General features: G+C 40.1%; 1 protein-coding gene across 1 annotated transcript in view; it reads left to right on the forward strand.

Annotated features, from left to right (window-relative positions):
- Positions 1-24,311, forward strand: part of LOC124776197 (succinate dehydrogenase [ubiquinone] flavoprotein subunit, mitochondrial) — a 102,100-nt gene extending 77,789 nt beyond the window's left edge. Inside the window, exons 10-13 of the mRNA XM_047251027.1 lie at positions 12,288-12,479; positions 16,517-16,660; positions 16,837-16,950; positions 23,199-24,311. Coding sequence (XP_047106983.1) covers positions 12,288-12,479; positions 16,517-16,660; positions 16,837-16,950; positions 23,199-23,285 — 537 coding nt within the window. The 3' untranslated portion in view covers positions 23,286-24,311. The remainder of the gene's footprint in view (positions 1-12,287; positions 12,480-16,516; positions 16,661-16,836; positions 16,951-23,198) is intronic.
- The last annotated feature ends 1,800 nt before the right edge of the window (positions 24,312-26,111 follow it).

A 26,111-nucleotide genomic window follows, 5' to 3' on the forward strand; every position in this document is an offset into this window, starting at 1 on the left:
GTATCAGGGCGGACGCTATGCAGATGAAACGCATACGGGTCCAAAACTCTGGCCGTTCTTCTGCGGCCGTCTCTCTGCGTGGTACTGATTCCTCGAGTGCTGCTTCTCTTGCCCCTTCAGCCTTCCCTTCCATGGCTACCCCCTGGGAAGAGGGTCAGGCCCGTCGTCTAGGGGCAAAACCTTTCCCCCGTTATCTAGTTTGCACCAGGACTGATGGAGATACTTTCACCAGTGTCAAACCTTTATTCTTTGTGGAACACATTGACAAGTTCGGCGAAGTGGACTCCCTGAGCAAGATGCGGTCTGGTTCGTTGCTGATAAAAACTGCTTCAGCTGCCCAATCTGCGGCCCTTCGTGCCTGTACCCATCTTGGCACAATTCCTGTGTCCATTACCCTTCACCAGTCTCTAAATATGGTACAAGGTGTGATTTTTCACAGGGACCTCATCCTTCAAACTGATGAGGAACTTCGGGACAATCTCGGACGGCGGGGTGTTCACTTTGTTCGGCGTGTTCAGAAGGGTCCTAAAGATAATCGTATTGATACTGGTGCCTTTATCCTGGCCTTTGAAGGGGATACCCTTCCTGTGAAAGTTAAGATTATGGTCTATCGCTGTGATGTGAAGCCGTACATCCCACCTCCTATGCGGTGTTTTAAGTGCTTGCGTTTTGGCCACATGTATTCTCGCTGTTCCCAGGACCCTCTCTGTGGTGACTGTGGACGTCCACTCCATGAGGGGAGTCCCTGTGTTCCCCCTCCTGTATGTGTAAATTGTCATGGTAGTCATTCTCCACGTTCACCAGATTGCCCAGTATATAAGAAAGAAAAAAAGATACAGGAGTATAAGTCCCTTGATCGTTTAAGCTACACAGAGGCCCGTAAGAAATATGTACGATTGCACCCTGTGTCCATGACATCTAGTTACGCCTTGGTTACATCTTCATCCCTTCCTCCCCCTTCCTTACCCCCATCCCGGACCCCTCTCCTCCCCCCCTCCCCTGCGGCTCCCACACCTTCTCCTCTGGGCGCTGCCGCCCCTCCCCAGCCGGAAAAGTGTCCCACTCCTTCGGCGTCTGCCGGTCAAGGGCGCCTCTCCCGGGATGCCCCTTCCAGGTCAAAGGTCTGCTGCCGCGCGGCGACCGCGAGAGCCGCGGTCTATCGGCCCCCAGGTCGCCCGGTCTCTTTCTGTTCCTGATCTTGCTGCAGCTGGCTCCTTTATGCCACACAGCCCTCCTCGATCTCAGCCTGAAAAGAAGAAGAAACATAAGTCCCGGGATAAAGAGCATCTGGTGTCACCGGAGGTCCCTTCCCCGACTTCACAACTGGATTCTGACCTGTCGTTCATGGATGTCGCCCCCTCTTTGTCGGTGACGGGTGGGGACCCGGCGGTATGACTGGATTTAGCGTGTTCAGCCCTCATTTAAACCATCGTTCTGTGGTTCTCCAATGGAATTGTAATGGCTACTATCACCACCTTCCGGAATTGAAATCCCTTCTTTCGTCCTACTCTGCAGCTTGTGTGGTTCTACAGGAATCTCATTTTACTGATGCTCACTCACCGACCCTCCGTGGGTTCCGTGTTTTCTGTCGAAATCGGGTCGGACCCTTGCGGGCTTCTGGTGGCGTTTGTACGTTGGTCCGTACAGACATTGCTATCACATGGATTCCTCTCCAAACTACATTGGAAGCGGTTGCTGTTAGGGTCCACTTAGACTCTGCAGTCACAGTTTGCAATCTTTATCTCCCTCCTGACAGGACTCTTACACCTGCTGCCTTAACCACCCTTCTTCAGCAACTTCCTCTTCCCTTCCTCCTCCTTGGGGATTTTAATGCTCATCATCCTTTGTGGGGCAGTGCCTTTCCATCTAGACGAGGTCTTCTTATAGACCAATTTATTGCAGACCACGACCTGTGCCTTCTTAATGATGGCTCCCCTACTCATTTCAGTGCTGGTCATGGTACCTTTACTGCCATTGATCTTTCTCTTTCTTCTCCCTCTCTCCTCCCTTCATTACACTGGTCGCCACACGACGACCTTTGTGATAGTGACCATTTCCTGTTGATTACCACGCTCCCTTCCCGCTCCCCGATGGACAGGTTACCTCGTTGGTCTTTCCACCGCACCGATTGGCCTCTATACACTGCACAGGTCGTGTTTTCTCCCTCTTTGTCGGGTTGTATTGATGACGTCCTACGTGATGTGTCTGACGCGATTGTTCGCGCTGCTAACCTTGCTGTCCCGCGCTCATCTGGACCATTTCGTCGCCGGCAAGTCCCGTGGTGGAGTACGGCCATTGCCATTGCCATCCGTGATCGCCGTTGAGCTTTGCAACACTTTAAGAGGCACCCATCCGTAGCCAGCTTTACTGCCTTTGAGCGCCTTCGCACTAAAGCCCGTTATTTAATCAAACAGAGCAAGCGGATATGTGGGAACGATTCGTTTCTTACCTTGGTTCCACTGTCCCTCTGTCACGGGTATGGGCTACACTTCGCTCTCTCCAAGGTTGCCATCGGCAGTCCACCCTGCCGGGCCTTCACCTCCCAGATGGCATTTGTACGGACCCATTAGTTCTAGCAGAACATCTTGCGACCCATTTTGCAGTGGCATCAGCGTCAGCCTCCTATCCAGCTGCTTTCCTTCATCAAAAACAGCAGGCTGAAGCTCTCACCTTATGTTTCACCACTTGTGAGTCAGAATCTTACAACGAACCTTTTACTGAATGGGAATTTCTTTCTGCTCTATCTTCTTCTCATGATACTTCCCCTGGCCCAGATTCCATTCATAACCAACTGCTTCAACATCTCAGTGCTCCACAACGGCAACATCTTCTTCGGGTGTTTAACCGTATCTGGCTCCAGGGTGACTTCCCTTCTCAGTGGAGGGATAGCATTGTGGTTCCTGTCCTTAAGCCTGGTAAGAACCCCCTATCTGTTGACAGCTATCGGCCAATTAGTTTGACCAATGTTGTTTGTAAGTTACTTGAACGGATGGTAGCCCGTCGGCTCACTTGGGTCCTCGAATCTCGGGATCTATTGTCCCCTTACTAGTGTGGCTTTCGAGAGGGACGATCTCCAATCGATCATTTACTTCGCTTGGAATCTGCAGTTCGGCAGGCTTTTTCCCAGCGCCGCCATTTGGTTGCAGTGTTTTTTGACCTTCGCAAGGCCTATGACACGGCCTGGCGCCATCACATCTTACTAACCCTTCATCAGTGGGGTCTTCGGGGCCCACTCCCGATTTTTATCCGCCAGTTCCTGATCCATCGGTCATTCAGAGTTTGAGTTGGTACTGCTTTTAGTTCTCCACGGACCCAGGAGACGGGCATCCCACAGGGTTCTGTCTTGAGTGTCCTTCTTTTCCTCATTGCTATCGATGGACTTGTGGCCTCTGTCGGTCCCTTGGTCGCCCCTGCCCTGTATGTGGATGATTTCTGCATTTGGGTTAGTTTCTCCTCGATGCCATCTGCAGAACGGCAGCTCCAGGTGGCTATACGGCGTGCCTCTGCATGGACCCTCTCACACAGGTTTCGATTCTCTCCTTTAAAATCGCGGGTGGTCCACTTCTGTCGCCGTACTACGGTCCACCCTGATCCAGAGCTCTATCTCGCTGCACAAAGATTGCCTGTGGTTCCACAGTTTCGTTTCCTGGGTCTTCTTTTCGACAACAAGCTCACTTGGCTGCCCCATATCAGACTCCTGAAGGTAGGATGTTTCCGCAAACTCAATGTCCTTCGCTTCCTTGCCCACTCCTCTTGGGGTGCGGACCGTTCCCTCCTCCTCCGTCTTTATCGTGCTCTAGTTCTGTCACGTTTGGACTGTGGTTGTCAAGTTTATGGTTCAGCTGCTCCTTCCACACTGCACGTGCTGGATCCAGTCCACCATCGTAGTATCCGTTTGGCCACCGGTGCCTTCCCTACTAGCCCTGTTGATAGTCTCCTGGTTGAAGCTGGGATCCCCCCCCCCCCTTTCTGTTCGGCGGTCCCAGCTTCTGGTGTCTTATGCCCTCACTATCCATTCTTCTCCCACTCATCCTTCCTGTTCTATCCTGTTCCCAGATCATGGACGTCGCCCGCCCGACTCCCGCCCTCGGGCGGGTTTACCGGTTGGGCTGCGCCTTGCATCTCTTTACCGTGATTTTCAGCTTCCTTCTCTGTCCTGTCTTCCTCGCTCCCTCCCCTCCACCCCTCCTTGGTTAGTTCCTCGGCCTCGAATTCGGATGGATCTCCGCCGCAGTCCGAAAGATTCCATCCCCCCGGTGGTGTTCCGTTTCTTTTTCCGCCAAATTTTATGGGAGTTTCGGGATGCTGTTGTTTTTTACACTGATGGCTCTAAATCTGCTGATCATGTTGGGTATGCCTTCACGTCCTTTGTTGGAATGGAAAATCATCTGCTGCCACCTACATGTGGGGTGTTTACTGCGGAATTGATGGCAATGTCCCGGGCCCTTACCTTTATTAAACAATCCCAACACAACCGCGTTTTGTTATGTACGGACTCGATGAGTGGCCTTCTTGCTATTGACCGGTGTTTTTCGCACCATCCCTTGGTCTCTGCCATCCATGACCATCTCGCTGATCTTCACCGTGCTGCTTGTTCCATTGACTTCCTATGGGTCCCGGGCCATGTGGGTATCCCGGGTAATGAGCTCGCTGATCGTTTGGCTGGGGGAGCAGTTACTTACCCCCCCATTTTCTGTAACCCTTCCTGCAGCGGATTTACGGCTTCACATCAAATCCCACTTCGCACAGTCATGGGCCAATTCTTGGGAGGCTACTCCACTGTCTAATAAACTTCGTGCAATTAAGGTGACACCAGGCCCATGGCGTTCTTCCTTTCGCCTCTCCCGCAAGGACTCGACCACACTGTGTCGTCTCCGCATTGGCCATACCAGGCTGACCCATGGTTTTCTTTTGCGTGATGAGCCACCCCCGCTATGTGGTTGTGGAGCCTTCCAGTCAGTGGCCCACATTTTGATTGAATGCCCCCTTCTTTTGGCTCTGCGTGCTAAGTACAGACTCCCCCACACTTTACCTTTGATATTGGCTGACGATTCCCGGATGGTCTCTCTGGTTCTCGGTTTCCTCCGGGAGAGTGGTTTTTATTCTCAGTTTTAAAGTTTTTAATCTCTCTCTGGTGTTGGGGCAGGGCAGTGAGTGTTTGGGTGTCTCCCACTGTAGGCAGTGTTCAGAGATTCCCGATTCACCTCCCTGACCGGAATCCTCTTTTCTTCCCCTTTTACTCTGTTTTTACCCCTTCTTTTTAAGGCTTGGTTAGTCTTTCTATTCCCATCCGTACTTTCTGCATTATAGCAGTTGTACCTTTTAAGTCACAGATGGTCTTGCCTATGCTGCTTCAGCATAGTGTTGGGTTCGTTCTCTTGCCGACTTCCCTCATTTGTTTTTACTAATGACAATGTGACTGCCCTTTTACGTTTTTCCCTTTTTCCGTTTTATTGTTCTGACTTTTCTGAGATGTCCCGTTAGCAGAATGGAGTCTATTTGAAACAAGGGACTGATGACCTTGCTGTTTGGTCCCTTTAACCTCAAACAACCAACCAATTCTATTCAATACCTCCTCATTAGTTATGTGATCTACCCATCTAATGTAATTATGTACTTATAAATCTACAATGAGTTATAGGGTGGTAAACATCTGTTACAAGAGGTTTGCTCATAAAGCTTCAGATCAAATGGCAAGAAGTTTGTGTGGTTGTTTCGAAGACCTCATGACTAGCGTAATGCAGTTAGTTCATGTATGGTTGAATATGTCTTGTAATCAGTTTGAGATAGATTTAAAATATTTTCAGAGCTAGATGTTTGAGACACTGATACAAACTGAAAGACGTCTTAATAACTAAGTACCACTTTCACTCCTTCCTCTTCCAAGGCACCCATTAGTATACGTCTGACAATTCTTCTTTTCAAATAATGTTGTCCTCCTGATAAGTTTGGAACTAATTCCTCAGTTAAAGGTATGGGGTTTGTATCCATTTTATACTGTGCATTGATCATACTTTTGGAAATCTGCGTAAATGTGGGAGTGTCCATTTGATTTATCTAACATGCCCATCAAAATAGCCTATTGACCCTTTATGTTATGTACAGTGTACACAATATGGTAAACAAACAATTCACAATAATTTTGATGTAGAATGTCCAAATTTTGTTGTGTAGAATAGTTTCTGGTAGCACACTTCTTCCATTGCACATAGACAACCTAAAAACTTCGAATGCTATTATTCTGAATACATTCTGTAATGTTTGTTCCACTTATATCCTGGACATTCCTTTAAAGTGGAGGTCAAGTATGCCACAAGACATCGGGGATGTGCATTGTGGCCTTAGACACAAGTGGTATAATGTGGTGTAAGTCTTTAAATAGATGTGGGTTACTGCCGCTTTGCTACTTACTTGAACCTTAATTCTGTAGCTTTGGACATATAATGTGATAAACATGTGTACATCATGTGGTTTCTGGATAGAATGCATGCCCTGATATATTGACTACCATTGATCTTCGCACATTTATGTGATTGCTGTTCTTTGTGGGATACATGCTTTTAATATAGAAATTACCAGTCATCTTTTGTTTGAGTTAAATTAATTTCTGCAGAATTCTTTCCTTAATTTTAAAATCTTCTGAGGCAAATACAGCATTAGGTTATATTGACATGGGTTTTTAATTTGAACTAGTCATTTGACCATGTGTTGTAAGTGGCTTCTTGTGTTACTGCCTGTAAGTCATCGATCTACATTTGTGTATTAATTCTTCTAATCATGGTATCTGTGTACAATATACCACACTCTGGTTGACTTGCAAATCAGCTACTCAGTGCCTGTAGAAATCTTTCCTCATATGGTTTGAAACATCAACATAGACCCATTGCTCCAATCACTGAGAAACCTTTGTCCTTTAGTCTAATGATTTACTGTCTTCAAGAAAACATTTTTTGCAATTGCTAACATACTTGTGATAATGATTAAGTGGCTGTCAGTTACTTAACACTTCTGGACATTTTGGTTGAATCTTTTACATTACATTGCCCATTCATCTTGCTGACTTAAAATCCGGGGGAGCCTGCCAGACATATGGTGTTAAGCTCCCACTGTTTGAAGAGCTCATTACGCTCCTGATGCTGTTATTATATCTTCATTTACAGAAATTATTTCTTTTGCTTGTTTATGTATCAAGTTTTGCAGAACCATGCAGTTCACAGCATGTGAACGAGTAACGAGTCAGTACATGGTTTACAGAATGATGATTAGAAAATGTATAAACAAAAGAATTAATGAAACATTAATGAAACATAAAAAGATAGTGATGGCATCAGTGAGGAGACCTGCTGTGCCGTAATAATCTTGAACTGAGTGTCATGGAAATCAGTTAGCCCTTCATTGTTAAATACAGGGTGTTTCAAAAATGACCGGTATATTTGAAACGGCAATAAAAACTAAACGAGCAGCGATAGAAATACACCGTTTGTTGCAATATGCTTGGGACAACAGTACATTTTCAGCAGACAAACTTTCGAAATTACAGTAGTTACAATTTTCAACAACAGATGGCGCTGGGGTCTGGGAAACTCTATAGTACGATATTTTCCACATATCCACCATGCGTAGCAATAATATGGCGTAGTCTCTGAATGAAATTACCCGAAACCTTTGACAACGTGTCTGGCGGAATGGCTTCACATGCAGATGAGATGTAAGCTTCAGCTGTTCAATTGTTTCTGGATTCTGGCGGTACACCTGGTCTTTCAAGTGTCCCCGCAGAAAGAAGTCACAGGGGTTCATGTCTGGCGAATAGGGAGGCCAATCCACGCCGCCTCCTGTATGTTTCGGATAGCCCAAAGCAATCACACGATCATCGAAATATTCATTCAGGAAATTAAAGACGTCGGCCGTGCGATGTGGCCGGGCACCATCTTGCATAAACCACGAGGTGTTCCCAGTGTCGTCTAAGGCAGTTTGTACCGCCACAAATTCACGAAGAATGTCCAGATAGCGTGATGCAGTAATCGTTTCGGATCTGAAAAATGGGCCAATGATTCCTTTGGAAGAAATGGCGGCCCAGACCAGTACTTTTTGAGGATGCAGGGACGATGTGACTGCAACATGGGGCTTTTCGGTTCCCCATATGTGCCAGTTCTGTTTATTGACGAAGCCGTCCAGGTAAAAATAAGCTTCGTCAGTAAACCAAATGCTGCCCACATGCATATCGCCGTCATCAATCCTGTGCACTATATCGTTAGCGAATGTCTCTCGTGCAGCAATGGTAGCGGCGCTGAGGGGTTGCCGCGTTTGAATTTTGTATGGATAGAGGTGTAAACTCTGGCGCATGAGACGATACGTGGACGTTGGCGTCATTTGGACTGCAGCTGCAACACGGCGAACGGAAACCCGAGGCCGCTGTTGGATCACCTGCTGCACTAGCTGCGCGTTGCCCTCTGTGGTTGCCGTACGCGGTCACCCTACCTTTCCAGCATGTTCATCCGTCACGTTCCCAGTCCGTTGAAATTTTTCAAACAGATCCTTTATTGTATCGCTTTTCGGTCCTTTGGTTACATTAAACCTCCGTTGAAAACTTCGTCATGTTGCAACAACACTGTGTTCTAGGCGGTGGAATTCCAACACCAGAAAAATCCTGTGTTCTAAGGAATAAACCATGTTGTCTACAGCACACTTGCACGTTGTGAACAGCACACGCTTACAGCAGAAAGACAACGTACAGAATGGCGCACCCACAGACTGCGTTGTCTTCTATATCGTTCACATCACTTGCAGCACCATCTGTTGTTGAAAATTGTAACTACTGTAATTTCGAAAGTTTGTCCGCCTGAAAATGTACTGTTGTCCCAAGCATATTGCAACAAACGGCGTATTTCTATCGCTGCTCGTTTAGTTTTTATTGCCGTTTCAAATATACCGGTCATTTTTGAAACACCCTGTACTTGTATAACAGGCTAAGAGTTCATGGAAATTCATTTTACAATATTGTAACAATATCTTGTCATGGTGATTTTAAACTGTAATTATCATTGAACAAACATAAAATTACAATTATCTAAACAATACTCTGGATCTAAAGAGGCCCATTGAAACCCACTCACACCTTCGAACCAAGAAAGTAACTTAAGTTCATGGGCAGCATAAACAGGGTGCACAAGATGTGATGTCCCTGTATGAGGAAAATGGTGGCAGAATACACTGTGGTGGTGTAGGTCAGAATGGTCTGTGTGTAGGGAGCAACACCTGTTCAGTGCATGGTCAGTGAAAAGAGTGGCAATGACTTATAGAAATATTGATCTGGTTTAGGACACTGCGCACAGATGTCTGGTGTCTGGTAGTGGCAGGGACGTAGAGCTCTACCACTGTTAGAGTGAATCATCATCATGTTGATGGCAACAACTTTTGGCAGGTTGAGAGCTGACAGGTTGCCGTGCTGACGTCTCGCTTGATTAAAGGATATATTGGACATGTAGCGCAGATTATGAAGAAACTTGAGAGATATCTCAGGACAAACATCAGGCGAAATGCATCCCAAGCCTCCGTCGGTGAGAGGGGCACTGCTGTGCTAACCACGTCATAGTGACATCATTGGCAAGGCCTGTAATGTAACTATCACATACTGATCGGTTGTAACTGCCATTTATAACAGATGCTGAATGCACTGATAGTCAACGAGAGGGATACCAGAAAATAGCTATTACCTCCAAATCTCTAAGTATATCCTTCAAGCACCTCAAACCACTTGGCGGAAAGGTCAAGAATTACCTCTGTGCTAACATTGCTCAGTGATGCATTGTAGCAAACATATCCACCTGTGATAACTCAAAGTAACGCCTGATGATGGTTCATTTTGTATACAGGAAGAGAATGAGCTTTCCCTGGGTGCAATTCCTTGGTGTGATAGATATAAGAAAAAACATTGATATGTTTACTTTCTGTGTGAAAGAGAAGATGTAATTCAGCAAATCTGTCTGTAATTGCTTTACTACTTACGTAAAATCACTGGTGGTGGTACAGCCATATGCAAAAACGTTTCTTGAATTGTTCTCATCTCAGTTAGATATGAAGGAAGATGTAATTGGTCACAATCATCATTCAGGAATCATTCTGATATTTTGATGAAGTGACTTTATGGAAACCACTGAATTCTGAGGGCAAGATGGTGGGGATTTAAACACAAGTCTCAATACTTGAATTTTATTATTCTTTTTCGTAAGTGTGGCTACCATAATATGTAGATAATACATACCAAACATTGTTTTCATGTCTTTTACAAGTGAGAGCAATAAAGTACATTTGATAACACAGTGACAGGTCACTGTAACTGCTTAGCCATTAATGTAAAACACAGTCATAACGATCCATTACAGAAAAATTGTAAAACACAGTCATAACGATCCATTACAGAAAAATTGTAAAAATTCATTGTCTTCAATGGCAGCATATACCAAAGAAAGTGCACAGAATTAATTCCCATGTACTGTGTGCTTCCACTTTTATTGAACTAGCACTGTTGGGTAAGATACAGATGCTAAACAGCAGCTTTATCTTGGAGTCAATTTTCTCCATCCACATTTCATTTCCATTTATGATATGGCATGGCATATCAGTGCTGAAATTAAACATCTGAAGCATATGTTGACGCAATTCAAAATGCTGAGCCTTTTTTTACTAGGTGTGGTGTCCTTTGACAGTAAAATCGACTGAAGTAAATATTGTTGTATTGGATATAAGATATGATTGACAGTCTAATCACAAAAATATCCTGAATGTGCTGTAAAATCATTTACTCAGAGCACTCATCCACATTTGACCCTCTTTGGAGTTGTAATTGTTCGGAAATGTTCCCGATTAATACTTGCAACTGACAGTGACCTTGTGAAGCGCAACAGTGGAGACCCTTCCAGAAACTTTGTGTGCTGTTTATACTGACACAAAGACACACAGAACACTCTTGACATTACAGCAACATTTGAGAGTCAACAACACACAATAGCTGGCCTTAATAGTATTTTGCACACTTTTATACTTACCATTACCTTGAGCACACAAATAACGACACACACTGAATGAAATTCGGACACGACTGGAGGTTGAATCAAATAGCTGTAGTACTTAAGATGTATGTGAAGAAATTCATTTGTAAAAGTCTGGAAGCAGAAATATTGTCACATTTTCAGTAGTATGTTGCAATTCTACTCTGTAAGCTATGCTGGTGTATATGAGGGCTAAGTAGCAATAATTTAGAAGGACTTGAGGGAGAACTCCTCTTGTCACGACTGCAGTAGCTGTCCTTTGATCTTTGTGTGCCCTCGTCCTCACCATAGGTGGGCCTCTCTCAACCTGGGGTGAGTGACCTGCCATTCCTTTTTAACCATCCACAATGTACCTACTTCCCCTCTCCGAAGGGAAAGTATTAGTTACCTCTTCTGCTTTTATGTGTGCCTATTGGCAATACTAAGTCTTACGAATGTTAAGTAGCAATTCTGTCTCGCGATTTAAAGTTAGTAGCATGTACCTTTCGTCACTCTTCTTCTTATGATTACTTTAAGTGTTGCTACATCTATCAATTCTGGTATACCCTAATCCCAGAATTTGTTGTCTGTGACTATAACAGTTATCCAGAATTATTTATGGAAATCGGAATGTAAATATCATCATCATTGTCACTGTGGGAAGAATGTACGCAGAAATTTGTACATTTACTCTGTCGACTTAGTCCAGAGCCACTTTTGATGGTTACCTACATTGGGTTTTCCATAGTTGGCTCTCTACATTCTGTGGATGTAGCTTTCTTTGCATCTTGTATCAGAGCATTTATATTGATGACTTGGTGCTAAAACAAAATTTGATGACTTCTAGCAAGTGGTGATGTATTTGTTTTAGCACTTTGTGACCACAATCAGTGTCTTGAAACACACTCTATCCTGACACCTCCTGTCCTCTAGGGGAAGAAAAATTTTACTATTGCAAAAGATTAAAGTTCATTCATTTAAACTGCTTCTGACAGACAGTTGAGGAGTTTCATATTTGATGAGTACAACTGTTCATTAGCTTTTCATATTGGAGAATTTCAGCTGAAGTAAATTTTCAATCAAGTGCTGGGGCTAAATAGACTTAAAATCAGTTTAACTGATTTTCTTATTGTATGTACTACATATGAGGGTGTGTATAGTTTGGCACATATGCCTTCCACTGTCTACAGGAACTCTTAAATGTAAGCAAGATTTTTAAATGAGTATTTCATAATAACTAACTGAAATGCTCTCTTTCAGGATGCTGGTGAGGCATCTGTTGCAAATCTTGATCGTTTGCGCCACATGGATGGTGGAACTAGGACAGCAACCCTCAGGTTACAGATGCAGAAGACTATGCAGACACATGCTGCTGTTTTCCGTACTGCTGAGACATTACAAGAAGGCTGCCAGAAGATGGCAGAGTTGTATAAGCAGATGGATGATCTTAAGGTTTGTGTCAATCCTAGAGTAGCTTAATATTTTGTGTTTTCAGAATCTGTTTGTGATAAGGGAGTTGTTAAACTGGTTTCTTTTACATGCAGTCACTCATTCATCTGTTATTGACTATATTTATGGATCATATGCTAACATTGTAAGGGCTGCAGACAAAACAAGAATGAAATGGCGCAAGATTAATGTTGCAGTTGCAGTTTCTTCTTAATTGGCTTCAGTGGAATGTATTAATTAAAATTCTGTCCCATGGTCAACCATCTCCCTCTTTCTCTCCTACTATTTTTGTTATTATTCAGTCTTATAATTTCTTGAACCAAGTTATATAACTTATGTTTGAATGTGTTAAAAAAGTCAAGAGACGCAAATTTGCCTGCCTTTATTTGCAAGAAATCTGTGTTTGCTGACATGTGTAGCTGTCATTATATGTATTAAATCAATGTTTGCTGTCATGATGACACTGACTTGAAAGTGCTTCAACAACACTTAAACAAGGAGATTTTTTTCTGCATTATTGTGCACCTTGTGACCAAGAGGCAATGATGTTCATGGAGCAAATTATTCCTTTTGACTGTCTAAAAAATTTCACACCAAAAGCAATGTGATAGTTGCCATTTGTCATTCAGAAATCATTATATTACTAACAAATGACAAACATTTCCCTTTTTCAAAATTTGCCTCACTCTGATATCCGTATCATCTACACATTGGCTTTTACCTAGAGGTGCATTTACATTGGCCATTTTACAGCAATGTGTGGCTGTGATAGTATTGCCATTAATATCAATGCAATATGGCTTCAATAAACGACGATATTTCTCAGTGGCCTGACAGTGTTGCTGATGGAGTATGCGGTTACAGATAATTGGTGTTGTCCATCAGGAATGAGAGAATATTTCATATGGCTGGCCATGTTTGCTTCTGCTTCCCTTTCACTCACCCCCTTGCATCCTCTTTCTCTCACTGAAGGTCTGTGGTGTCACGTCACATGTGAGTGGTGAAACAATAGTTTGCTTCAGTTTGAAAGTTGACACTCATACATAGAGACACTCAGGCTGTGGGAATATGAGAGTGGACAAACAAGAGAACCATGAACTTCATAATGGTGATACATCTATAAGCAGAGCCATGGAATGTAAAAAATCAGAGATCTCACTCTGAAAAGGACATTTTCTCATCTACCATCATATTTGCATCAAGGTTCTGTATGAAACACCAACATCCAAAAACTGAGGAGCAATCACCATTCTGGTTGAAACTGATATGCAGTCTTTTCTGTTAATATTGTTCTTACCAATCTGAGGCTAGATAATTTTAAAATACAGTCCAAATCGTTATGTGACATGGTAGGGACACTCTGGAAAAGATAAACATCTAGCATTAGTTCACAAATCAAAGTTTCAGAAGCAGTTCACTTGCATAAGAGAGAACATTTCTGCAAAACCTGGTTTCTCATTTTCTTGCTAACTTTTTCACTTGTGAGATGCAAAAGCAGCAAAGCCACACTCACTTTCATCTATTTTCGGGACCAGTGCAGCCCATGTAAACACTTCTGGAAACATTACTGTTGCCAGCAATATGTTTCTGGCCGTACTATCATCGAGATGCAATTTCAGTGGTGCATTTAGCCACCATATTTTGGAATGGAACCCCCCCCCCCACACACACACACACACACACACACACACACACACACACACACACACACACACACACACACACACACAGATATATATATCTCCTTTGCAGATTCATATTCTACACCTGAAAATACCTAGTGCTATCTGAAGCCACCTTTATTTTTTATTGTTTTTATTTTTTATTTATTTATTTATTTTTTTAAAAATGGGAGATGATGCTGTAATTGACAAAATTAAATTTTGTGGTTTTTGCAATTAAGAACTGATGTATTTGATTCTACATAACATTTGTGATAAGAATGTAAATGTTTTTGGCCTAGTCAGTTGATATTATCATTAAAAGTTTTAGTTTTGCAAATTTGATTGTACAAAAACTTTTATGATCAGACATTTAAACTTTAAAGAATTGGTGGTTTACTGTGCTTGGCAGAAATAAGCTGCAAAGATACAGTATTGTTTGCATCAAGCCTAGAAACAATTAAAAAAACACCTGGGTACCTTTTATGGACCAGTTCCACTTGTATGCTTAAATTGTTAGCTCAAAAAACCTTTCACCTGGCTGTTTAGGACTCTGGTTTTTGTGTGTCCTTCCCAGAATTTTCAGTTAAACAGATGTGGTGCTACAGAAGAATGCCAAAGATCAGATGGGTGGATTGAATAACTAATGAGGAGGTATTGACTTGGATTAGGGAAAAAAGAAATTCATGGCACAAATCGACTAAAAGAAGGGATTGGTTGACTGGAGGTATCAAGGAATATTGAGTCGGGTGATTTTTTTTTGGAGGGAGGGGGGGACACTGCCAGTCTGCTTGTCAGTATGCAACCATTTGATATATTGACTACTGATTCTCTCCTCCAGGCTGCTTCTCACATTACAGCATTCAGCCATACCCATCAACGCTGCTCCTAAATTTTTTTCTAATGTATCCTATCTTTATTGTGTTAGGTATTTACTTATTGCTTGGAGGCCAGCAAAGAATATTGATTTATTTACCATATCCCAGCACATCCCTATTCAATTTTCATTAGTCACATGTCTGTCCTTCAGTGTTGTCTGTTACCCGATCAATTTGTTTGCTTTGCTGTCCCTTCTAGCTACTCTCATCATGTTTCTCTCTGTTATTTACTGAGCAGCGTGAATTTTTTTCTAATGAATTTTACGTTAAAAATCCATGTGTTAATGCCGTAAGTGAAAACTAGTAATATACACTAATTGTAAGCTTATCTTTTTCAGACACATCACAGGTTTAGTTGTGAAAACCTTACCTAGTCTACCAATAGCTCTCCAGGCCACTTTTACTCTACTGTAATTTTTTTCCACCCAATAGTTGTCTTCGTTGCTCAGTGCACAAAAACTTTTCAATTAGTCTATAACTTTTTCCTTAATGTGTGCCATTTTCTTTTCAATAAGTTGATTATTGACCAGAGCAAGTCATAAAGTGGTAGAGTGCAAGAAAAGTCTTGCTGAAAAGTCAGTCAAGTGTGACTTTTCAAAAATGTTGTAAAATTGGTAACCAGACTGACTGTTGAAGATTTGGTTTTATAAGGAAATACAATATGGTAGGGCTTTCTGATTTGTAAGAATGGCTTTTGTATCAAGTTTTCTATTTAAGGAAATTCACATTGCAGTGACTGGGAAAATTGTCCAGCAGTGTGTGTGTGTGTGTGTGTGTGTGTGTGTGTGTGTGTGTGTGTGTGTGTGTGTGTGTAAATGAGTGCGCCCATCATAAAAACGAAGTATTTTCTCTCTTTATTGCTTCATACCAATTATTATGTGCCTCAAATTCATATCACTGGCTATTTGATTTAGAAATATAATCATGTTTGGTTATTGATTAAAATCTGTATATCCATTTGGTTTTGCTTTTTTTCTACACTTCACTGGAGTGTAAGCAAAGACACTCATACATATAACATTAAAAATGATAAAGATGAGTTGTGTATTGTTTCCTGATATGCCACTTCAGACATGCGTGGTGTTAAATATACCAACATTCTAAATTTAAAAAAATTTGAAAGGTAGAGTAAAAGAATGGATTCTTGCATGTACATATAATTCTGCTCTTACATTGAAACAGTGATAAATATGTTTTCCTGTTTTGGTCATGCCTGGTGCAAAAACTGCTTCCTGTACTGTTACATGAAAAACATACTAAGTATAGAAAACATCATAAAAAGAGTATTGAGTATTGTCAGCATAACATTCTAAAATGCTATGTAAGTTTTTCAATTAACTTACTGCAAAGTTATGAGTATCAATTTCAAGGGAACTTACCATTTCCAACTTTGGTAGTCCACTTTGACTAGGACTTGTATATGACTACAGATTTCATTACTGATGCTTTAACACTTTAAATAAAAAATAATACATTGTAAGGTTCCTTTCTACCAATCCAGTTGCTTGATAGAAGCTTGATATGGAACACAGACCTGGTGGAGACATTGGAACTGCAAAACCTCATGATCAACGCTGTGCAGACAATTGTGGGTGCAGAAAACCGTAAGGAATCAAGGGGAGCCCACGCTAGGGAAGATTTTAAGGTTAGTCTCATCCAAAGTTAAATCGGTTAAGTGATGTGATTGATTGAGTTTAATAATTTTACATGTGATTCATGTAGTTGTAATGCTAATAATCCATACCTGTCTCCCAGCAGTAATTTGCGCACAATAAGGATATAGTTTGCATATATCATAAAACTTACATGCTCTCTTCACAGGTACGTGTGGATGAATATGATTATTCCAAGCCTCTAGAGGGCCAGACACCGAAGCCAATGGAACAGCACTGGAGGAAGCATACACTGACAACAATTGATGAACGCAGTGGAAAGGTTAGGTTCTATAAATGATCTGTTTGGCTTAACATGTTAACAGCTACTTATTTTAGTATAAAACAGTTCATATCTTGTAAGTTTCCAGTTTTTGTTTTATAACAAACAGCTGTTGTCACACTGCTTGCATTTATTGCGAAGTATTGCACATAAGAAAAGAATGTGAGTGTAGGTCAGAGAAATGCAAACCAATTTGAAAATGTTTCAGCGTAGAGATGACGATAGCAGATTCCTGTCTGTGCAACTTCACATCAGTGGCATTGAATAGTATAATGCGTGACATGATATTACAGCATTCTTCTTTCATATTGGTGAGAAAAGTAATTTTAAAAAGTTCAGCAGAAAGAACAACAGTTTTTTCATATGCAGGGATGAAGAAACCAACTGAAATTTTTTACCTTTGGTACAATGGTCTCGTATATCACACATGCATCTGAAATTGACTTTCAATATTTGCCACCTAGTATACTGGTGTGTTAATATGAGAATTGTAAGTGCTTCAAAAGATCTCTGCAACATGTTCTATGTGGAATCAGTGGAATAATTATTTTTCACATTCCATGTGGTGTTTTTTTTCCCATGAATTTACCACTTAATACTTTCCTTCGCTCTGATTTGTCAGTGTTTCATTGCTACATGAGACTGAAAACTAATTTTAATTGTGAGGCCAGCCGGCAGGTGTGGCCGTGCGGTTCTAGGCACATCAGTCTGGAACCGCGTGACTGCTACAGTCGCAGGTTAGAATCCTGCCTCGGGCATGGATGTGTGTGATGTCCTTAGGTTAGTTAGTTTAAGTAGTTTTAAGTTCTAGGGGACTGATGACCACAGATGCTAAGTCCCATAGTGCTCAGAGCCATTTGAACCATTTTTGAATTGTGAGGCCAAGAGATAGTGTCAAAATGTTGATAATGTTCCACTTGTGATGAGCTGTCAGTCACATACTGTATATTAAAAGCGTATTCATCTTAGATGACAGGGTCAAGGATGTTTAATATGTTTCCACTCATCTGTTGAATTTACATGCCATCTGTTGACTTGTGACCTCACTTGAAAATCAGATTGTTTGTGTACTGTGTTTGTGATTTTTAATAGCATAGTTAAATTATTAATGTCAAGATGGTCTATGTTAATGTCTACATCTTGCATGAGGTTACCAGTCGTCTACGGGCTCCACAAGATGTAAAAGTTCCCTTTTCCCCCCCTATTAAATGACATACTTACACATTGTAATATTCAACACTTATGCTATGTATTTTTCGCCAGGGATTATCATCACATATACATATACAGGAAATTCTGTAGCAAGCAACAAAAGTTTGGAGTGAATTGCTTTTCCTGAATAATTATTTAAACAGAAAAAAGTTATGCAAATCTGGCAGAAGTGGTAAAACAAAACTTTGGGCATAATACTCAGAATCATCATTGTGATTGTTGGTAAAATCCATGTTGCAGCATTAGAATATGATACAGAGTATACATTTTAAAACATATGTTTTAGAGGATTTTGTATCAGGATGAATATTTCACAAGAGATTCAGAATTCTTAATTATAAAGCGTTTCAGTTAACTTTGTGGAAAAAGTTCAGTAATAGTGAACAGGAAAGCCTGTCAGATCTTCGTCTCTTCTGATATGAAACTATCTGTTGTCAAGTTACACCAAGGAACTGGTGCATATTTTAAACATCAGATGACCAGTGTATCATTGTAAACTTGACAGTGATTATTAACACTTTGAAGATGAGCAGCATAGCTCCTAAGCCATCCTATTGATTCCAGCTACGTCCAAAAATTAGCAATGTAGACCTGAGTCAGCCATTTCGCTGCTTTGTGAATGTATTACAGTGTTTGTCTTACGTATGTCGTCTGTGTAAAGGTGCTATTATAATGCTTGAACTGCCACAAAAAAAGAGGGGGCAGCACTTGTTTTTCATTTTGCCAGAAAACAAATACAGACAACATTGTGTGTTACTTGTTTTTCAGCATTCACATACATTTTGCTAAAAACAACTTTCATTTTGCAAATGAGGCCATTTGCTTATTGTGAAATGGAAAGATGTTAGGAACATATTTCTTTTGATGACAAACCGCACAAGAATGCATACAACATGGACTACAGAAACCACTAATTTACTACTATCTCTTTTAGAGGAAGCCGATAATATCCAAATGGTCTTAGATGCAATACAAAGTTTGTGCGGAACGAAACTAGGCTAGATCTGGGAAAGTGGAAGGAAAACATATCGGGTACTATGGTTAAAAATATAATGTGAGACTTCGTTTCCCATATTCCCCAAAACCTTCATGCTAAGACAACTAAATAATTTTCAGTAAGAAACTACTCTTTTGTACAATTTACATTTTAGTACCAACAATTTCTAATCCTATGTTCATGTGGAAACAAAAGATGAAAAGTTTTTTTTTTCCAGTGTAGATAAAGGAACAATTTTCATTTCGGTCTAAAAAACTGTCTAGGTTCTTTGTCATAGACAAAAGATCTCCCTTTAAAGTTCAATAAACTGATTTAATTTTAGGCAGTAGAACCTGCCCCCACACAAAATTCCAAAAAACTGTGCAAAAGCACAGTATCGGACAGTTGATAGACACCCTAGCTTCCCAATCCTCAGTGTTCATGTTGTTTCACTTGACAACCTCGTAGTTGATTTGATCCTAATCTGCTTCCTTCATCATGTTTTATCTCTGATTTAGGTCTGTTCCAGTGATTCTTTCATTTCGTGATCCATGCAGCTGTGATTTTAGTGACAAATCATGGTTTAATTTGTTCACAACCATTTTCTGTCTTCAATTAATTATAATCTTTATTGTGTGCTTTTGCCCATGGATTCATTTTTAAATAATTTTTCTACAGAGGATTGGACATTCAACAGTCCACTGAAAAGCACATCATGCCTTTATTGTTTTAAAGTGATTACTTCGGGACAGCTCTTGAAGAAATTTCGGATGAAGAATTGAGTTCCTTCATTCGCTGAGTTAAGTACTCACATTTTTGTGGGGACATGCATTATTTAAACAAGTGTGATGGCAGATATACTAAATTTTTGATGAAGGCTTGGTCCACAGCCTTTATATAATTATTGAGTGTAGTCATTCTACATATACCTGTTGAAAATACTTATTTCAATTGCAATTTTGATATATGTCACTTTCAAGTGTTGTGGGACACCAAAATCCCTCTCTGCAGTGTTAAGTCATTAAATTCTGGAACATAGTTCCTAGCAATCTGATCCAAATACATATTGGTGGCGTAAGTACATCCACACTTCTGTACACAATGTGAGCACAAGCCATGTCCAAAAGAACAGAAACTATCAGTCTTTCAGTGCAGAAGTGTAATGATGTCAGATATCTTGTTGGAATAAAGTAGGTCTGTGACTGAAGAGGAATAATGGGCAGAAGGATTCAGAATTGTTTCTGATAAATTTAAGTGATGTTACAAGGATGGACATAAAGTCGTGGGCCTTCTTGACATTCAGGCACTTCCTCTGTAGTGCTATTCATATTTTTACCCTATCAGTATGACCAAACAGTTTTACCAAAACAGATAACAGGAAAAAGAAATAAAAAGTGTGCTTATTAATTAAAAAGCCATTTGCTTTGACTCCTGTGTCAGAATTGTTATATATATATTTTTTTTTAATATTTAGAAAAGAATATTTTGAAGCTCTGTATAGTCAGACAAAACTGAAGACATTGTCATGTACCTTATGGCCCACCTCGTAGGACAGCAAATCAGATTGCCTTAAAATATTGCTAATAATATCAGAGCCTTAGTTGTGGTACTTTGTGTAGAGTATAGCCCTAAAAAACATTCTTCTAACTCTTTAACACAGCATCAAAAAATCATATACAGACATTAAATTGCTTTTTGATGTCCACGTCTGTTGTTTTGTCTGCCATGATCGCAAAATACTCTGATATCATTCAATAATTTTCTAAGAAGTTTATGACTTAAAATCGTGGGATGTCCATTTATAAGTTCTGTGCTGTAGCCACATTGAAAGTTGCTGGTTAACTTCACATCAAAGCCGTAATAAATTGTTTAGTTACTGTTTTATCAATTTGCCCTTGTATTGCAACACTCAGTAACAGAGAAAAAGTACACAAGCTAGGTTTTGTTTTATTTGTCGGTTTTTCTTTTGAAATCTGGCGAAATACATTGACATTTGATTTTTAAGGATTTGAATTTCAGTACAGCTTCTCTGTGGCAGCGTGTTGTTTAATGCACTTTCAGCTTTTCTACCTCTTTCTTCCAGTTCAAAAAACCAGTTTCCATTTTGTGAGAACTGAAAATGATGATCTTCAAATATTGTTTGCCAGTGTTGTAAATAACATCTTTTACCTTACTGTAATCAGTCCATGCAAATTGCTGGCTCCAAGAGGGCTGATAACTGTGATGTTTGATGTTCCCCTCACTTCCACCTGTGGAACAGTGTTTCCTGTTACCACCACACTTTCGCCCCCTTTGTCTTTTTCACACACAGCAGTATATCGCCCACTCCCAATTCCTCAAGTTGGTGCTCCTGGTTTGAATCTATGCCCACTTTCTGAAGAACTGTCTGTGCTGATTTATTTGAATCTCACACCAAAGTGTTCTCTAAATCTAAAATTTCTAAGCAAAAATTTAACTCGATGAAAGGGAATATTTGGGCTCAGTCACATTAATAATAATAATAATAATAATAATCATGCTAATCACCTTACAATATGAGCACATTAAAACTGACTCATTGTGAAAGAGTAAGCTTACGTTAGAAGATCCAAACTATCAAGCTAACTCGTCAAATAAAGCTATAAATTGGTTTGTAAATTTACAAAGTTTTTTTTTTTTTCAGCTTCATTGTCTCCATTCATTTCCCTTGAGAGACCTGTTACTAGCCTTCATCCTCATTGTGGCAATATGCAGTAATTGGTAGACATGTGTGCCCTTGCTAAATAGTATTACTCGACTTGATGTCACAAGAGCACTCGCTGCCAAGGAAAACAAACAAAATCCTTTTTTTTTTAATTTAATTATGAACATATTTGTCACTTGTATTCACCCAGAGTATCACTTGCCATAATGTATGTCTGAAGATGAAAACCTGCTCTTCTGTAGTGCATCATTTTTAATGTAACCTGATTTTGAGGTGATAAACATAAATGTGGTTGGACCAAAATGTTCTGCTACATGGTTCAATTACAGCTGCATCCTTATCATCAAGCTATGTATAAAATTGAAGTTGTAAGTCATACACATTCCTCCATCCTATAAATTAGTTCATGACTTCTGAATTGTGCATTGTTCTCTAGCAAATTAAGGCATTAACCATTTCAGTTGCTACAGCATTATCTGCAGGCACTTTTCCCTTTTTCATGTTCGAATGGCGTTATGTACCTAACCCAGATCTTTTCCAATGTCTGTGTGATTATGATTCATTTCTAAGAGTACTTTAAAGAAACTTTCAAATGCCTGTGCACATACATTGACATCTTAACAAAGTAATATGTTCTCTTCCTAACGTATTTCTTCATACTCATTACTTCCAGTTGTTTCTCTTAACAATTTTTATTACATTTTCTCACATCCTCAAAAATATTTCAGAATTGTTTTATGTTTAATTCTGTGCACTCTGTTTGGTTTGTGTTGTTTTTGCTAAATCTCTCACATTCCATGTAGTAGCTGCCTTGTTTCAGCTGACATTTTTTCGTTTGTCTTCTTCGTGCTTAGTTTTGTATGTCTCCCCATGATTAAACAAATGTTCATAATCCACATTTTCAGTTTTTTGTCAGAGTGGTTTCTTCCAGCTCTGTATCTGTTTTTACTCTGAAGCTATGACTGCTTGAAATACTAATGTTATTCACAACACAGAGGGAGCATTGAGTTCCAATTAGGTACATTTAAAAGTAGACTGTTGCCCCCCCCCCCCCCCCACACACACACACACACACACACACACACACACACACACACACACACATGCAAGCAAACATGGCAACTTGTCTCTGAGTACTGTGATACCACAACCTGTTCTAATTTGGATTTTCCAGTGTTTGAAGTACTGATGTGCTTTGAGAGTCAAACCCTGTCAATTTACTGTTTGATAAAATAGTCAGTTTCATCTCTTGTCCCATCTGTTCATAGCCAGTCTACATCAGTTTGATTTCTTTAGGAAAAGTGAATTGATGACAAATATGGTGGTGTTGACAGATTTAGTAGTAGCATGTATAACATGTCAAATTTTTTGTTCCAGGTTGAGATCAAGTATAGGCCAGTGATTGACAAGACACTGGATGAACGAGAATGTGCTACTGTTCCACCTGCAATTCGTTCATACTGAAGTGAGCTACTTGAATCTACACAATTCTGTGTGTTATGCAGAATGCCTGCACGCTTAGCCTTTGTGTAGGGTACTATAGAAGAGTGTACCTACATACAGTATTACATTGGAGTCCGATTTTGATTTTACATCAGACATTTTTTTAGGTATCTTTTAAACAGATAATGAATGACCTTGATGGTTATATCAGTGCAGCTCAGAACCAGCATTTGAAAGCAGTACTTACTTAATTGTCCTCTGTAATGTGATAGTACAAGTATTTTCCAAGAAAATTTATGGTGCTCACACAAATATACCTACAGCTGTTATTTATTTATTTATTTATCAAGGAAATGTAGTCTGATCTTGAGATTGTCTGTAGAAGTACTTATATATTCAAATTTTGTAAAAGTATTTGTTGTTATACATTGGTTTTAAACACAAAGAACCTCATTTGTAACTATTTTAGAGTTTTGAAAAGGAGTGCTGAAAAGCATGTAAGACAGTATTTGTTTGAATGTTAACATGCATTTTGTGAAAGTTTCTGAATTTATTGTCTTACTTAGTGTTCCTTTTGGAGAGAAAAAAATGCTTTTTTAACAAATTACCTGTGCTTTCCTGAATGTGTGTTGGCTTCAAATGTGACTAAGATTCATTTTTCATGTCCTGGTATCTGCAATGTACCTGAATATTAATGGCATATATTTTTCATGTTAGTATTTAGGCAAGAAAATTGCACTCAGTGGACAGGTTCTCAGTTTTAATAAGCTTTTTGCTGTAATATGATTTTCTTAAAATTTTGTCACTCCTTAAGAACTTCATGGATTTTTCAGTACCACATTACTACTTAATATTGTTTTAACATTTTTTTCCATAGCTGTCTGCTGCGTTCTTGCAGTGCTATAAACAGCATATTTTCTGCGGCATTGTTTGAATAACAGTGATGTTTCTTTGCACATTGTGACAGTATTCTTTATTCATCCAAAACATGTAAAAGGAATGTATAGTTGAAATTAAATGCTACTATTAAATCTTTATTTGTCTAGACTGAAGTTATTTTATTTATCAGCAGGGTTGCTGCTGCTGTATTCTGTGGGGGGTGATTTTGACAAAGGCCAAATTCATAAGCAGTTGTACCTACTCAGATCAAATGTCGATCAGAAAAAGTAATTTTTGAGAACATATTCTCTTGGAGGAGATCCCCTTTTTGCAGTCAGCGTTCATGGAATTGTAATGTCTACTCCATTCACCACCACTGCCTACCATCATGGTGATAGGTCTGAAGATGGTCGAAAATGGCCCGAAACTGGTAACCTCATAAGAAGTAGTTTCTTGCTGTTTTGACTGTTCGTGTTCATTTTTAAGCAATATATAAAAACATTACTAGTGTAATATGTATTAGCATCTCTACTACTGAACTCTTTGGTACACCAGTTTTTGCCTGTTGATTGACCTTTCTGTACCACTGGATGGTACTGTTGTAACATGGTCAGCATGTTGATAAGGAAAGGAGGTTAGCGTGAGGGCACTGGGATAAGGAAAGCAATGTTTCAGAGGAGCTTACTAAGGAATGCAGACACTCAAATAAGAAATTTCATTAGAACTTAGAATTAACAAAGCCACTTTTAAGTAAATCTCGCTTTTAACAAATATTTCAGCCGGTGTCATTGAAACTCCCATAAGAACAGTGTTATTCCTCCCCACCTTACGAAAAAGTCCGTTTCTGAGGAGTGAACGTGGAACATGATGCAAATTAAAATCCAATTTTTACACAATTCCTAAGATGTCCACATTAGTTTCCAGTTGCTTTCAGTTTCATGCAGATCATGTGACGGCAGTATATGGTAATGTATTTTTTCAGTTGACACATACCTGGATCATAGGTTTTTGATCAATAGCTCAAATTCCCTTGTAGTGATACAGGAAAATTGCACTGAATAAATTGGAAAGCTATCTCCGCTCTGCCTACCGTTCGATTCTGGTTATGCAATCTGATCAAAGTATTAATGGAGAATGAGCTATGAATTGTAGTATTTGTAACTGTTGAATTCATTAGTTATACTTTTGTGGAGCTATGCTCCAAAAACAAAGTAAGCGTGTAATTCAGCAAAAGCTAATGATTACCCATAATGTTAAAGACAATTGTGACAAAAAAAATTTCAATTTGATGAAGAAGTATCATACGGCACCATCCTCATTGTGTGACATTCAGGAACAAGGAAACATTCTTAAAAACTGGCTCTAGTGGTTCCTCTGGATGCAAAAGGAAGGATATTTGCATGTCACTGTTCTGTGATGTGGAAAATAATCTTTTAAAATGCTTCCAAGAAATGGGGAGTGGCAGCATTCTTATAAGCAGAACATACTGCAAGAGAAGGCTCGTAAAATCACCCCGGACATTGTGTGTTGAAAATTGCAGTGTGTCAAATGGCATGTTAGATAGTTTCAAAAAACGTCACAATCGCTCACTTCAGTGTGTACGTGGAGAAAGTGAGGCTGTGGATGTAGAATGTGTAAACCCTGGGAGAACATTAGAATGTCACGAGTAATATAGGTTTGTGAACCGAGAGATGTCTCAGTGCAAATAAAACTAGCGTCTTTTACAATTTCCCCAAAAATGCATGCTGTTAAGAGACAAAAATACCATGGAGGTAAAAAAGTAAAGAAAGGATGACTGCACTATTGTGGGTAAATAGTGATGGGTGTGAAAAGTAGCCTCCACTGTGATAGAAAATTTTGAATTCCCAAGTATTTCAAAATATAAAAATGCTGCCTTGTACTTACACATACAGCAGCAATGCCTGATTGACGTCAGAAACCTCTACTAGATTTCTCAGGCCTTAAGGT

This window comes from Schistocerca piceifrons, chromosome 2 (genome assembly GCF_021461385.2).
Source record: "Schistocerca piceifrons isolate TAMUIC-IGC-003096 chromosome 2, iqSchPice1.1, whole genome shotgun sequence".
Taxonomy (NCBI): domain Eukaryota; kingdom Metazoa; phylum Arthropoda; class Insecta; order Orthoptera; family Acrididae; genus Schistocerca; species Schistocerca piceifrons.